This window comes from Gopherus flavomarginatus, chromosome 11 (assembly GCF_025201925.1).
Source record: "Gopherus flavomarginatus isolate rGopFla2 chromosome 11, rGopFla2.mat.asm, whole genome shotgun sequence".
Lineage (NCBI taxonomy): Eukaryota > Metazoa > Chordata > Testudines > Testudinidae > Gopherus > Gopherus flavomarginatus.
Window position 1 is genome coordinate 12,941,085 of NC_066627.1, and position 14,340 is coordinate 12,955,424.

General features: G+C 40.8%; 1 protein-coding gene across 1 annotated transcript; it reads right to left on the reverse strand.

The window, feature by feature from the left end:
• Window positions 1-9,897: 9,897 nt before the first annotated feature.
• Window positions 9,898-10,869, reverse strand: LOC127031148 (olfactory receptor 10A7-like). The gene has a single exon (XM_050917918.1). It carries the CDS (start codon window positions 10,867-10,869, stop codon window positions 9,898-9,900), a length of 972 nt encoding a protein of 323 aa, XP_050773875.1.
• Between the last annotated feature and the right edge of the window lie 3,471 nt (window positions 10,870-14,340).

A 14,340-nucleotide genomic window follows, 5' to 3' on the forward strand; every position in this document is an offset into this window, starting at 1 on the left:
TTCCCTTCGCTCCAAGGGTATTTGAGAGGCATCTGGGCCTGGGGATCTTTTGGGTGATGGTGGTGTAATGAACTGCACTCGGATGGCATTCTTTGGACATTTGGCCTTGATATGTCCCAGTTCATTACACTTAAAGCATCTTCCATCTCATAGACTCATAGACTCATAGACTCATAGGTCAGAAGGGACCAATATGATCTTCTAGTCTGACCTCCTGCACAAGGCAGGCCACAGAACCCTACCCATCCACTTTAATACAACCCCTAATCCAGGACTGAGTTATTGAAATCCTCAAAACTGGTTTGAAGACCTCAAACTGCAGAGAATCCACCAGCAAGCGACCCATGCCCCACGCTGCAGAGGAAGGCGAAAAACCTCCAGGGCCCCTGCCAATCCGCCCTGGAGGAAAATTCCTTCCCAACCCCAAATATGGCGATCAGCTAAACCCTGAGCATGTGGGCAAGACTCACCAGCCAGTACCCAAGAAGGAATTCTCTGTAGTAACTCAGTTCCCATCCCATCCAACATCTCCCCGCAGACCATTGAGCAGACTTATCTGGTGATAATCAAAGATCAATTGCCCAAATTAAACTATCCTATCATAACATCCCCTCCATATACTTATACAGCTTAGTCTTGAAGCAAGATAAGTCTTTTGCCCCCACTACTTCCCTCGGAAGGCTGTTCCAAAACTTCACTCCCCTAATGGTTAGAAACCTTCGTCTAATTTCAAGTCTAAACTTCCTAATATCCAGTTTGTACCCATTCGTCCTCGTGCCTACATTAGAACTAAACTTAAATAATTCCTCTCCCTCCCTAACGTTAACCCCCCTGATATATTTATATAGAGCAAGCATATCCCCCCTCAGCCTTCTTTTGGCCAGGCTAAACAAGCCAAGCTCTTTGAGTCTCCTTTCATAAGGCGGGTTTTCCATTCCTCAGATCATCCTAGTAACCCGTCTCTGGACCTGTTCCAGTTTGAATTCATCCTTCTTGAACATGGGACACCAGAACTGCACACAATATTCCAGATGGGGTCTCACCAGCGCCTTATATAACAGTACTAACACCTCCTTATCCTTGCTGGAAATACCTCGCCTAATGCATCCTAAAATCGCATTTGCTTTTTTAACAGCTGTATCACATTGGCGGCTCATAGTCATCCTGCTATCGACCAATACCCCAAGGTCCTTCTCCTCCTCCGTCGCTTCCAACTGATGCATCCCCAACGTACATCTAAAATTCTTATTATTAATCCCTAGGTGCACTTTTGCACCTTGCACTTTTCACTATTGTATTTCATCCTATTACTCTTACTCCAGTTTACAAGGTGGTCCAGACCTTCCTGAATAGTATCCCTGTCCTTCTCCGTGTTAGCAATACCCCCCAACTTTGTGTCATCCACAAACTTTATTAGCACATTCCCACTCTTTGTGCCAAGGTCAGTAATAAAAAGGTTAAATAAGATCGGTCCCAAAACCGATCCTTGAGGGACTCCACTAGTAACCTCCTTCCAGCCTGACAGTTCACCCTTCAATACGACCCGCTGGAGTCTCCCCTTTAACCAGTTCCTTATCCACCTTACAACTTTCATATTCATCCCCATCTTTTCCAATTTAACTAACAGTTCCCCATGCGGAACCGTGTCAAACGCCTTACTGAAATCGAGGTAAATTAGATCTACCGCATTTCCTTTATCTAAGTAATCTGTCACCTTCTCAAAGAAGGAGATCAGATTGGTTTGGCACGATCTACCTTTAGTAAATCCATGTTGCAATTCGTCCCAATTACCATTGACCTCTATGTCCTTGACTACTTTCTCCCTTAAAATTTTTTCCAAGACCTTACATACTACAGACGTCAAGCTAACAGGCCTATAATTACCCGGATCACTTTTATTCCCTTTCTTAAAAATAGGGACTATGTTAGCAATCCTCCAGTCGTACGGCACAACACCTGAGTTTATTGATTGCTTAAAAATTCTCGCTAACGGGCTCGCAATTTCACGCGCCAGTTCCTTTAATATCCTCAGATGGAGATTGTCCGGGCCCTCCGATTTTGTCCCATCAAGCTGTTCAAGTTTGGCCTCTACCTCAGTCGTGGTAATATCCACCTTCAAATCCACATTCCCGATTATCATCCCTCCATCATTGCTAAATTCCTCACTAGTCTTATTAAAAACTGAGGCAAAGTACTTATTTAGATATTGGGCCATGCCTAGGTTGTCCTTAACCTCCATTCCATCCTCAGTGTATAGCGGCCCCACTTCTTCTTTCTTTGTTTTCTTCTTATTTATGTGGCTGTAGAACCTTTTACTATTGGTTTTGATTCCCTTAGCAAGGTCCAGTTCAATGCGGCTTTTAGCCTTCCTCACTTTATCCCTACATGTTCTGACCTCACCAAGGTAGCTTTCCTTGCTAATCCCGCCTTTCTTCCACTCCCTGTAAGCTTTCTGCTTTCTCCTAATCCACTCTCTGAGTTGCTTGCTCATCCAGCTTGGCCTATAACTCCTGCCCATGGTTTTTTTCCCCTTTCTTGGGATGCAGGCTTCCGACAATTTCCGCAGCTGCGACTTAAAGTAATTCCAGGCCTCCTCCGCATTTAAATCCGCAAGTTCCTCTGTCCAATCCACTTCCCTAACTAATTTCCTTAACTCTTTAAAATTAGCCCTCGAGAAATCGAAAACCCTAATCCGAGATCTACATTTGTTTATCCTTCCATCTAGTTTGAACTGAATCAGCTCATGATCACTCGAACCAAGGTTATCCCCTACCACCATTTCTTCTACGAGGTCCTCACTGCTCACAAAAACCAAATCTAAAATGGCATCCCCTCTCGTAGGTACTTCAACTACTTGATGAAGAAATCCATCCGCTATCACATCTGATGGGTTACTGGTTGAGGTGAGTTACTGGAGACTGGTGAGGTGGAAGAAAAGTGGCTTTACTTGGGTTGTAGATGGGGTTTTTGGCTGCCCTCGGTTGTAGGGTTAATGGTCGGTGTGCCCTCTGGGGTATTCGTTCCCCTTGACAGTAGCTTTCTTGCTTTTTGCCACTTCCATCCATCTGGCTCCAATCTCCCCCGCCTCAGCGAGATTTTTGGGTTTTCCATCTTGTATGTACCGTGTTATGTCCTCAGGAACACCATCCAAGAACTGCTCCATTTGTATGAGGAGGTGCAGTTCTTCCAAGGATTTAACATTGTGTCCTGATATCCAGGCCTCATAATTTTTCCCAACGTAGTAGGCGTGTTTGGGAAATGACACATCTGGTTTCCACTTTTGGGTTCTGAAACGCCGACGGGCATGATCTGGGGTTATCCCCATTCTTTATCTGGCCTTGGTTTGAAAAAGTTTATAGTCGTTCATGTTCTCCTTAGGCATTTCAGCTGCCACCTCTGCTAAAGGTCCACTGAGCTGTGGCCTCAATTCTAACATGTACTGGCCTTCAGGGATGCTGTACCCAAGACAGGCTCTTTTAAAATTTTCTAAGAAGGCCTCAGTGTCACCACCTGCCTTGTAGGTGGGAAATTTCCTGTGCTGTGGAACAATCGTTGGCGCAGGGTTGTTAGGGTTGGCTGTGTTTTGCTTAGCCTTTTCTAATTCCATGGCCTGTCGGTGGGCTTCCCTCTGGAGTTCCCACTCTTTCTCTTTTATTTCCAGCTGTTTTTGGTGGTCTGCATCTTTGGCTTCTTGCTCTCTTTTGTAGGCTGCCTCTCTGGCTGCTTGTTCTCTTTTGTAGGCCACCTCTCTGGCTGCTTGTTCTCTTTTGTAGGCCACCTCTTCTTCTTGTAGTTTTCTGAGGTGGGCTGTATTTTTGATCTGTTCTTCTCTTTCTTTCAGCTCCATCTCTTTTTGTTTTATTTCTAGTTCCTGCATTTTTTTTCCATCTCTCGCCTGTGCTCGGCGTCTTTGATTTGTCCTTCAGCCTTCATTTTTGTCTTGTTAGGCATAGTTCCTGTTTTCTTGTGTTGGGGTGCCCTCCGGTGTTTATCTTCTGAACTGCAGGTTCTCTGTTGCCTCCTGAGGTCTGCCTAGCAACAGTGCCTTTTTCCTTTTCTTCCTTTAGCTAATCTTTGCAGTGTAAAGTAAACCAGAAAAACCACTTTATTTGCATGTGTATTGTGCTGGTAATTGCCCCCTAATGGGAGTGCTATTGTCTGACAAAAGACTCGTAATAGTTCCTTAATGGTTCCTTGCTTAATATGCAAGCCAGAAACTGTAAGAGAGAGCAGAGAAAAAAAAATTCTCTCTGGTTCCCTTTAAAACCAAACTGTGTCTGCTTAAAAGCCCCTAGCAGAGAAAAGAAAAATATAAATTCCTACTGGCTTCTGGATTCTATCTTTCCCAGCGCTGCCACCATGTCATAACCTAGTCCCAGATTTGGACCTTAGCGTCCAAAATATGGAGGTTAGCATGAAAACCTCCAAGCTTAGTTACCAGCTTGGACCTGGTAAAGCTGCCACCACCCAAAAAATTAGAGTGTTTTGGGGCACTCTGGTCCCCCCAAAAACCTTCCCTGGGGACCCCAAGACTCAAATCCATTGAGTCTCACAACAAAGGGAAATAAACCATTTCCCTTCCCCCCTCCAGGTCTTTCCTCCCTGGGTTCCTGGAGAGATACACAGAAGCAAGCTCCGTGAATCTAAACAGAGGGATTCCACCCTCTCTATTTCCAGTCCTGGAAACAGAAGTACTTCCCTCTTCACCCAGAGGGTATGCAAAGTCAGGCTAGTAAATCTAACACACACAGATTTCCCCCTGACTTCTTCCTCCCACCAATTCCCTGGTGAGCACAGACTCAATTCCCTGGAGTCCCCCACTAAAGAAAAACTCCAACAAGTCTTAAAGAGAAAACTTTATGTAAAAAGAAAAAAAAATACATAAAAATGGTCTCTCTGTATTAAGGTGACAAATACAGGGTCAATTGCTTAAAAGAAATATGAATAAACAGCCTTATTCAAAAAGAATACAATTCAAAGCACTCCAGCAACTACACACATGTAAATACAAAATTAAAAAAAACATATAAATCACTGTCTTATCTTTTTTGTACTTACAACTGGGAAACAGAAGATTAGGAAGCAAGAGACAGAAATCCTCTCATAGCCGAGAGAGAAAAAGATTCAAGACCAGAACAAAGGACTCACACACAAACTTCCCTCCACCCAGATTTGAAAAAAAGTCATGTTTCCTGATTGGTCCTCTGGTCAGGTGTTTCAGGTTACTTCTTTCCAGGTGAAAGAGACATTAACCCTTAGCTATCTGTTTATGACACGCCTCCTGCTGGATGTCCTTGGGAATTAGCTCTTAGACCCCAGAGCACCCTCTGCAGGCTGGTGATCCGCTTGCCATTGGCCCCCGTGTCCCTTCCAGGACCCCAGTGCCCTTATCTCAGGATTCTACCTCCTACAGTACCCCACTGTCTTTCTCTGGGTTTCCCCACCCCAAATTTTGGTATCATCCAAAATTTTTACAGTGTACTCTCTTTGTCATTATCTAAATAATTGATGAAGATATTGAACAAAACTGGACCCAGTACTGATCCCTGCAGGACCCCACTCATTATGCCCTTCCAGCATGATCTCAACTACTGATAACTATTCTTTGGGAATGGTCTTCCAAACAGTTGTGCATCCACCTCATAGTAGCTCCATCTAAATTGTATTTCCCTAATTTGTTTATGAGAAGGTCATGTGAGACAGTATCAAAAGCTTTGCTAAAGTCAGGACATACTACATTTACTGATTCCCCCCATCCACAAGCCTTGTTACTCTGTCATTTAGTTTGACATGATTTGTTCTTGGTTGTGACAGTAACTTATCATCTTCCAGGTGTTTGAAGATTGATTGCTGGATTATTTGCTCCTTTATCTTTCCAAATACTGAAGTTATGCTGACTGGTTTGTAGTTCCCCAGGTTTTCCTTACTCCTCTGTTTATAGTTGAGCACTGTATTTGCCCTCTTCCAATCTTGTGGAATCTCTCCCATTTTTTACGACTTTTCAAAGATAATCACTAATGGCTCAGATATCTCCTCAGTCAGTTCCTTAAGTATTATAGCATGTATTTCATCAGTACCTGCTCACTTGAACACCTCTTACTTGTGTAAGCAATTTTTAACTTGCTCTTTCCTTATTTTAGCCTCAGATCCTAACTCATGTATAGACCGCGTTGAGATCCTCAAGTAGCGGGTGGTATGGATATGGAAATGTATATTCTTATTATTGAATCAAAGACATTCCTAAATAACTGTTGACAATTCAAGTAAAAATGAATTGATTATTTTTTCATTGTATATGGACAAGAGCTGAAATTGATTGCTTTTTTTTTTATTAAATAAAGGCTCATAGAAAAATGGAGATAGTAAAGAAGGAGAGGGGAAAATATGAATATTGTTGTGGGGGAAAGGAATTAAACAGTCTAAAATATGAAGAAACTTCCAGAGACTTGGAGTATGTGACTATATGACAGCCAGACAATATAACAACTATGGATAGACGTAGAGGGTTGTAAAGGAGAGTAGAGCTGATTGAAACATTTCAGATAAATGTTTTTGGTAAGAAAATGCTGATTAAACAAAATCTGAATGTTCACCTGGAATGTTTTATTTTTATCTGTTTGGGAAATTCATATTGTGAGGGAAAATGATTTAATATTTATCATTTTAACTATAATATATCATATCATATCATATAATTTTCAACTTATTAAACCCTCCTGACATTTTTACCTTATTGAAATGCTGTATTTCAGAATATTTTGTTTCATTGAAAAATCTGCAGTGTTGACTTTTTGGCCTGATTTGGGGTAAAACCAAATTCTGAAATTATTCATTTCTTCCAGGATAGAAATTAATTTGTTAGACTAGCCCTGAAAAAGATATAAGGCATTGTTCCTGTTCTTATTTGTGATAATAGTAATGATGAATAACTAGCCAGTTCTTTGAGCCCTTACTGATTACTATCTGAATTGTTCCTTGAGTAATTCCACAGAAACCAGTGTGATTATTTATGGAACAAGGTCCCATTCAGGCTGAAAGTATTAAAATATGTCCCCTAATATTTATACAGCACCTTCCAACTCAGGTTCTCTGAGAAACTAACATCAGTTGTGCCAGCTTCACAACCTCTGGCTGTGGCAGGTCAGTATTTACCCCACTTTCGCAGATGGAGAAACTGAGGCACAGAGAGGCAAGAAGCGATTCTCCATCAAGGTCCCACAGCTAGCTTGTAGTGGGAGCAGAAAGAGATTCTGGGTCTCATGAATTACCACTGAATATATCCTATAGATATGAGAGTGTAAGCCTCAGCAGAAATCCAGTGATATGACCAATCATATTACACAGATAGGGGACATGTCTCTATGCAGAGACAGACAAGCTTTTTATTTCATGCACCCACTTCCATTCTAAAGACAGATGTAAAGTCTTCATGAATAAAGAGGCCGCAGAGCCCACAGCCCGGACACCTTGGGTTTCAGGAAAAAAAACAACACCTGTGAGGAGTCACTTAAAGCCAACCACTACAATCTAGAAAACTTTGCCACTTGAGGTGGCTTATTCATGTGCCTTTGCAGAATTGAGCCCTGGATAAATGTCTGATAAAGTAGACAGTCCTATTGTTAACACTTCTAGATTTCCAGAATCAGGAAGATATGTCTAAAATTGAAATGTAATTGGCAATGACTTAATTCAGTGTCTGAGATCTCTGAAAATCATGGAGAATTAAAAATAATTAAATAAAGATAACAAATAAAAAGAGGACAAATGCTTCATCACTAGCATTAATGCTACATAATCGCTTTCTACAAATAAAGTAATAAAACACAATACAAACTCTCAGTTGCCTTCAAGTTAATTATAAGATACTGGTTTCTCCCTTTATTGATTGCCAGATTCTGCCAGACATGGAACTATGTCTGTTTGATTTACAAGAGTGGTAGGTTCTGGTTTGCATTGCTTACAGGACACCTTTTCTTTCTTTCTTTCTTTCTTTCTTTGCTTGATCTGAGGTAATATCTAAGAGTCCTGATCATGCATCAGGACCACATTGTTCTATTCTCTGGACAAAACCGGAGCCAAAAGACAACCCTTGTCACATCCAACTTCCAGTATAATTATATCATATCCCAATCTGTGTGGCTGTGGGAAGATTTTACATTATTATATGGAGTCCTGGGGATGGCTAATGTCATTTCCACAGAGGGGCACCTATGTAATTGCAGTTTTTTATTTCTTCAGGAAAGCAAGAAAAATACTCAGGACCGATCCTCAGCCTGTGTACATTCTCTGCTACAGTTTAGGATTTATGTTGGGTTTCTGTGCTCTAGTCCCAAAGGAGGGCTCATTGCTCTCATTTAGAAGAGACTTGTGCTTTTGGAAGTGAAGAAATAAGTTTCCTCACTATTCTCCCCATGTTCCTGGTTTTATTTGATTCAAACAGTAACTGTGTGTGTTGTTTGTAATGCCTTGGTACACACTTCACTAATTGAGCACCACCAGAATTCAGAGAAAAGTCCTGATTCTGTCTACATTATTTATGTACAGTACTGTCCATGGTAGCCCAATGAAATCAAGTAAGTTTCTTGCATGGAGTAACACCTACTTCAAGATCAACTTGTTTGTTTTCAAAATCTTCATAGAGTGAGTAACATTCCTATGTATAATCCTCTCTTATGTGTATCTCATTTCCACCAATCTGAGATATGCTCTAGGAAGTGGACTCTGAAATTTTTTCCACCTGTATGTCTCACTTGACCCTCCTCCTCCTATTCTTTGGCACTCATGTTGGGCCCATCTCCAGCTACTCACTGAATAATGACAGGGTGTTTTCTGTGCTTTGCAACACAGTCACCTCTCATGCTGAAGCCGTTGAGCTACACCCTGAAGAACAGGATGTGAAAGTGGCAGTGAGAAGTCTTGATGGGGAAATTATATTTGCAATGAAATTGGAAATGTTTTTCTGCCAGGCTTGTGAATATCTTTTCGGTGCTAAAGAACTCTCCTTTTTTCATTTCATTTTCTGCTCTGTGTTTATTAGAAATGGTGAAAAAACTACAAAACAAATGAAGTTACTTTCATCAGGAGCAGCGCCAGGGTTTCTGGCGCCCTAAGCAGAATTTGAGGGGGGGAGGATATTGTGCGCTCCCCATGGGGCGTTCGGGAGCTTCCAGTTCCACTCCCATCGCACTGCTGAAGAAGGACCCTCCGCCAAAATGCTGCAGGTGACAGCGGCAGTCATTGAGCTGCCACCGAAACGTCGGCGGAAGGTCCTTCTTCAGCAGTGCGACAGGAGCAGAACCAGAAGCTCCTGTGCAGCCTGTGGGGAGTGCGCAAAATGCCGCCCCCCGAATCCTGGCGCCTTAGGCAGCTGCCTAGGGTCGCCTAAAGGAAGCACCGACCCTGACTTTCATTTGGTAACTTCAAATGGACCTATTTTTGTCTTTTGTTGAGAAATTTTCTATTGTACTTCATTGTTTATTATTCATGCTCATTTTCTACAATTTTCATGAAATTTTATTCAAAATCATTCTCAAAATGGTTAATGTGCAGCACATGAACATTGTTTTCCAAAATTAGCTTTTTCAACAACATATTTCATTGCAATTTTTATTTAAGATGAAAAAAATCCATGCATATTCACATTAAATGTAGATGAGTTTTGTATGTTTCAAGCAGCAGTATCTATGATCAACATTTCTAAAACTTTGATGCCTTTCCTGGCCAAAATTTCAAATTTCAACCCCCGCCTCCAGAAAATTGACAAAATGTTTTCAACATTTTTGTGTGTTTCATTTTGCAGTTTTCGGACACTACTTCACCTGTAACAGTGACATCAAAGTAACTACTCAAGATTTGTACAGTTGGATAACTGATCTCAGAAAAAGACCTGTATCCCAATTATTTTCTTTGAGAAAATATTTTTCCTTTCAGCCCATCCCACAACAATCTCCACACAGCCCCTTTCACCTCACTGTTCCTCAGGCTGTAGACTATAGGGTTCAAGATAGGGGTGATGGTTGTGTACATCAGAGCCAGCACTTTGTTGCTGTCCAGTGAGTTAATGGACTTAGGTCTTAAATAGATCAGGCCACTGCTCCCGTAATACAGTGTCACCACAATGAGGTGTGAGGAGCAGGTGGAGAAAGCTTTGTGTCTGCCATCAGTCGAAGCCATCTTTAAGATGGTGGAGATAATAACAACGTAGGACACAAGGATGAGAGAAAATGGAGGGAAGTTGACCAGTATAGTAGCTGTAAACAACTGCATTTCATATGAAGTGATGTCAGTGCAAGAAAGCTTAATTAATGGGAGAACGTAACAGAAGAAATAGTTAATCTGATTGGACCCACAAAATAGCAAGGTGAAAACCCAGACTGTCTGTACTAGGGATACCATGTTACCACTGAACCAAGAGAGAACTACCAATGAAAGGCAGACCCTCCTGTTCATGATGAGCCTGTACCTCAGTGGGTTGCATATGGCCACATAGCGGTCATATGCCATTGCAGCCAGAAGGAAGCACTCAGAGATTCCTAGGAAGAGCAGGAAGTACATTTGTGCAGCACAGCCCACAAAGGAAATGCTCCTGTTGTCTGAAAGGAAGTCCACCAGCATCTTGGGGATGGTGACAGAGGTGTAACAGATCTCCAGGAAGGATAAGACTTGGAGAAAGAAATACATTGGGGTTTGAAGGGCTGTGTCTATGGTGATGAGGATGATGAGGATGTTCCCCATCAAGGTAATAATGTAAATGAACAGATAGATGGAGAACAAAGGCACCTGCAGGTTACGGTGGTTGGAAAATCCCAGTAGAGTGAATTCAGTCACAGTGGTGAGGTTCCCCCTTCTTGATTCCTTTGCATATTTCATTTATGGGAGATAATAAATACCTAGATACATGTGAAGAAATGACCTACTGTGGGAAATAAGGAGAAACAGTCAAAGGCACACATTCTCCAATGGACATTCTATGAGAGTTGGGGCCTATGTCCTCAAAGATATTTCAGTGGCTCACTCCCATTGATTTCTATGGGAGTTAGGCACCTAAATACCTTTAAGGATCTGTACCTGGGTTCTTTACTGCCCCATGTGCATTTTGTTGGTGATGGTAATACAACATTCAGATCTGTATATTTGCCTGAGGTAGACTTTTAGGTTTTGTTTAGCCATTTGAATGTTGAGGTCTTTAAAACACAATTGTTTGTGTCTTTCTACCATGTGTGAGCAAAGAACAAAGACACCATATGTTGCTTTTGCCTAGCCAGTTGGTGTTACAGCCCAATAAGAAAATATAAGGAATAGAGTTAAAGTGTTGCTGGGCATGGTGGGAGGTTGATATACAAATGTAGAATTCCTTTCCCAAGACAAGATCAAACAACCGGTTTGGAGGGGTGAGGTGGATGGGCGGAGGTATAAGAAACACTAAAAGCCAAAGAAACAGTGACCCTGGCTGAAACACAACCTCACTCTTTACCCCTTCCATGGGATAAAAAAGAGGTGGTACTGAAGCCTCCAGACTCACCACCCTCCAAAAAAGAACATGACCATAAATTGTAAGGCAGTGGTCTCCAATCATTATGTGGCTAGTGGCATGTTCATGTTTTCAGAAGAGTGTGGCAAGCGCTAACAATTTTTCAAGGCTTATTTTGTATTTGTACATTAAATAATATGAAAAACATCATATTTAATATTACATAATGAATCCATAAGATAAACGATATTACATATGAATCCATAAAATAAAAAAGGTAATTTTACATGTAAAAGGTATTAATTAAATTATTCGGCAATTACTCTTTCATCTTACCATGTGAATTTGCTCTTTTTTATCTACCTGTAAGAAAAAATTAAGTAGTTTTTACAAAATAAATATCATAAAGAGTTTTCCTCTTATTTATTTTAAAAAAGTAAAACATTGTTCATCTGCTGGTCCAAATATATTTATTATTCTTACTTTAACATAGATAGCCAGTTATGGTTAATTAAAAATATTCTTTATATTGTTACTGGTATCTGGATTTCAATAAACAAACAAACAAATATGAAAAAAAGTTAAACAGAAGTTAATCATACGCGCTCATCTGCACTTAGTGGAAAATAGGTTTAATTAAGTCACATGTTTTTTCTAATAGAGTCAGTGTTATTTTTGGCACTGCATTTCTTCAGCCAATTTTTCTTAGTTGGGAGAGTAGGGTGATATTCCTGTTCATAATCAATTGTCAAGATGGGCATCTGTAAGCCGAGATCTGTATTTTGATTTTATGATGTGCATTGTTGAAAACAGAACTTCGCATAGATAAGTGGAACCAAAATAAGATTTTATTTTGTATACTACGTTTTTTAAGACAGGAAACTTTTTTTCGGTTAACCAGTTTCCAAAAGTTTTCATCTGTTGCACAGGATTTTAGAATAATATCATTTGGAAGGTCCAAAATCTCCAGATCCACGTCTTCTGTTCTCACTTGAATGAGACTCGCAAATGATGTAGCCATTCCTGTTACCTCTATTTGGCAAGTAAAAGGATTCACAAGAAAGGCAACTACAGGTTCAGTGATGATGAACTGTTGAAATCTCCTTTCAAATTGTTCCAGAAGTGTTTGAATGTGGATAACAAATGGTGACAGGTTAAAATCTCCATCACATACTATTTTCTTCACACTTGGGAAATGGACGAGAGACTTCGTCTTCATATGTGACATCCACAAGATCAGTTTTGCTTTGTATGATTTTACAGAACCTATCATTTGAGCCACATGTTTGCCTTTTCTCTGGAGCTCAAGATTTAAAATGTTCAATTTGTCAGTGGTGTCAGCAAGAAAAGCCAAGTCCATTAACCAGCTGGAGTCTTCTAGTTGCTCAAAGTTCTGATTTGTGGACTTCAGAAATTCTTTGATTTCTTCAGTTAGGCTTAAAAAACTTGCAAGGACTTTACCTTTGCTCAGTCATTGCACTTCTGTGTGCAAGATAGGATCAGATTGTTTATCATCAACATCTTCCAACAGGGACTTAAAAAGTCAGTGTTGCAAAGGTTTCGCTCAAAGAGAGTTAATAATTTTAATAACAACATTCATGATGTGTTGAAAAGAAAGAACTTTGATGCACAAAGCTTCTTGGTGGACAATGCAATGATAAGACATAAAGTTTGGAAAGGATTCATTCATCTTGCAGAGTGCAATGAATCCATTGGCGCTGCCCATCATTGCTGGTGCCCCATCAGTGGTGATCGCAGACAGCTTGTGTAGTGGCATACTAATTGATGTTGCGTATGATTTGAATAAAGTATAGATTTCCTCACCCTTTGTTTGCCCTTTCATAGGCAATACTTTTAGTAACTCTTCTTTTATGGTGAAGTTACTAAATATCATCCTCACCATAACTGCCAACTGTGCTGTATCCGATATATCTGTCGACTCATTGAATTGCAGTGAAAACCAGTCACATATTTCCAAGTCATCCTTTATCTGAGTTTGCATGTCTCTTGAAATTGCATGTATCCTCTTCGTAACTGTGTTGTCTGATAACTGCAAGTCTTGTATTGCAGACAAAATCTCACCCTTGTTAGGAAATAGACTCATAGACTCATAGATTCTAGGGTCAGAAGGGACCAATATGATCATCTAGTCCAACCCCCTGCACAAAGCAGGCCACAGAACCCTACCCATCCACTTCTATAACAACCCCCTAACCTATGTCTGAGTTATTGAAGTCTTCAAATTGTGGTTTGAAGACCTCAAGCTGCAGAGAATCCACCAGCAAGTGACCCATGCCCCATGCTGCAGAGGAAGGCAAAAAACCTCCAGGGCCTCTGTCAATCTGCCCTGGAGGAAAATTCCTTCCCAACCCCAAATATGGCGATCAGCTAAACCCTGAGCATGTGGGCAAGACTCACCAGCCAGCACTCAGAAAAGAATTCTCTGCAGTTAACTCAGATCCCATCCCATCCAACATCCCATCACCGACCACTGGGCATACTTATCTGCTGATAATCAAAGATCAATTGCCAAAATTAGGCTATCCCATCATACCATCCCTTTCATAAATGTATCAAACTTAGTCTTAAAACCAGATATGTCTTTTGCCCCCACTACTCCCCTTGGAAGGCTGTTCCAGAACTTCATTCCTCTAATGGTTAGAAACCTTCGTCTAATTTCAAGTCTAAATTTCCTAGTGTCCAGTTTATACTCATTTGTTCTTGTATCTACATTGGTACTAAGCTTAAATCATTTCTCTCACTCCCTAATATTAATCCCTCCGATATATTTATAAAGAGCAAGCATATTCCCCCTCAGCCTTCTTTTGGCTAGACTAAACAAACCAAGCTCTTTGAGTCTCCTTTTATAT

Coding starts and splice junctions, on each gene's coding strand:
- LOC127031148 (XM_050917918.1), bottom strand. CDS start 10,869: ATGAAATATGCAAAGGAATCAAGAAGGGGGAACCTCACCACTGTGACT.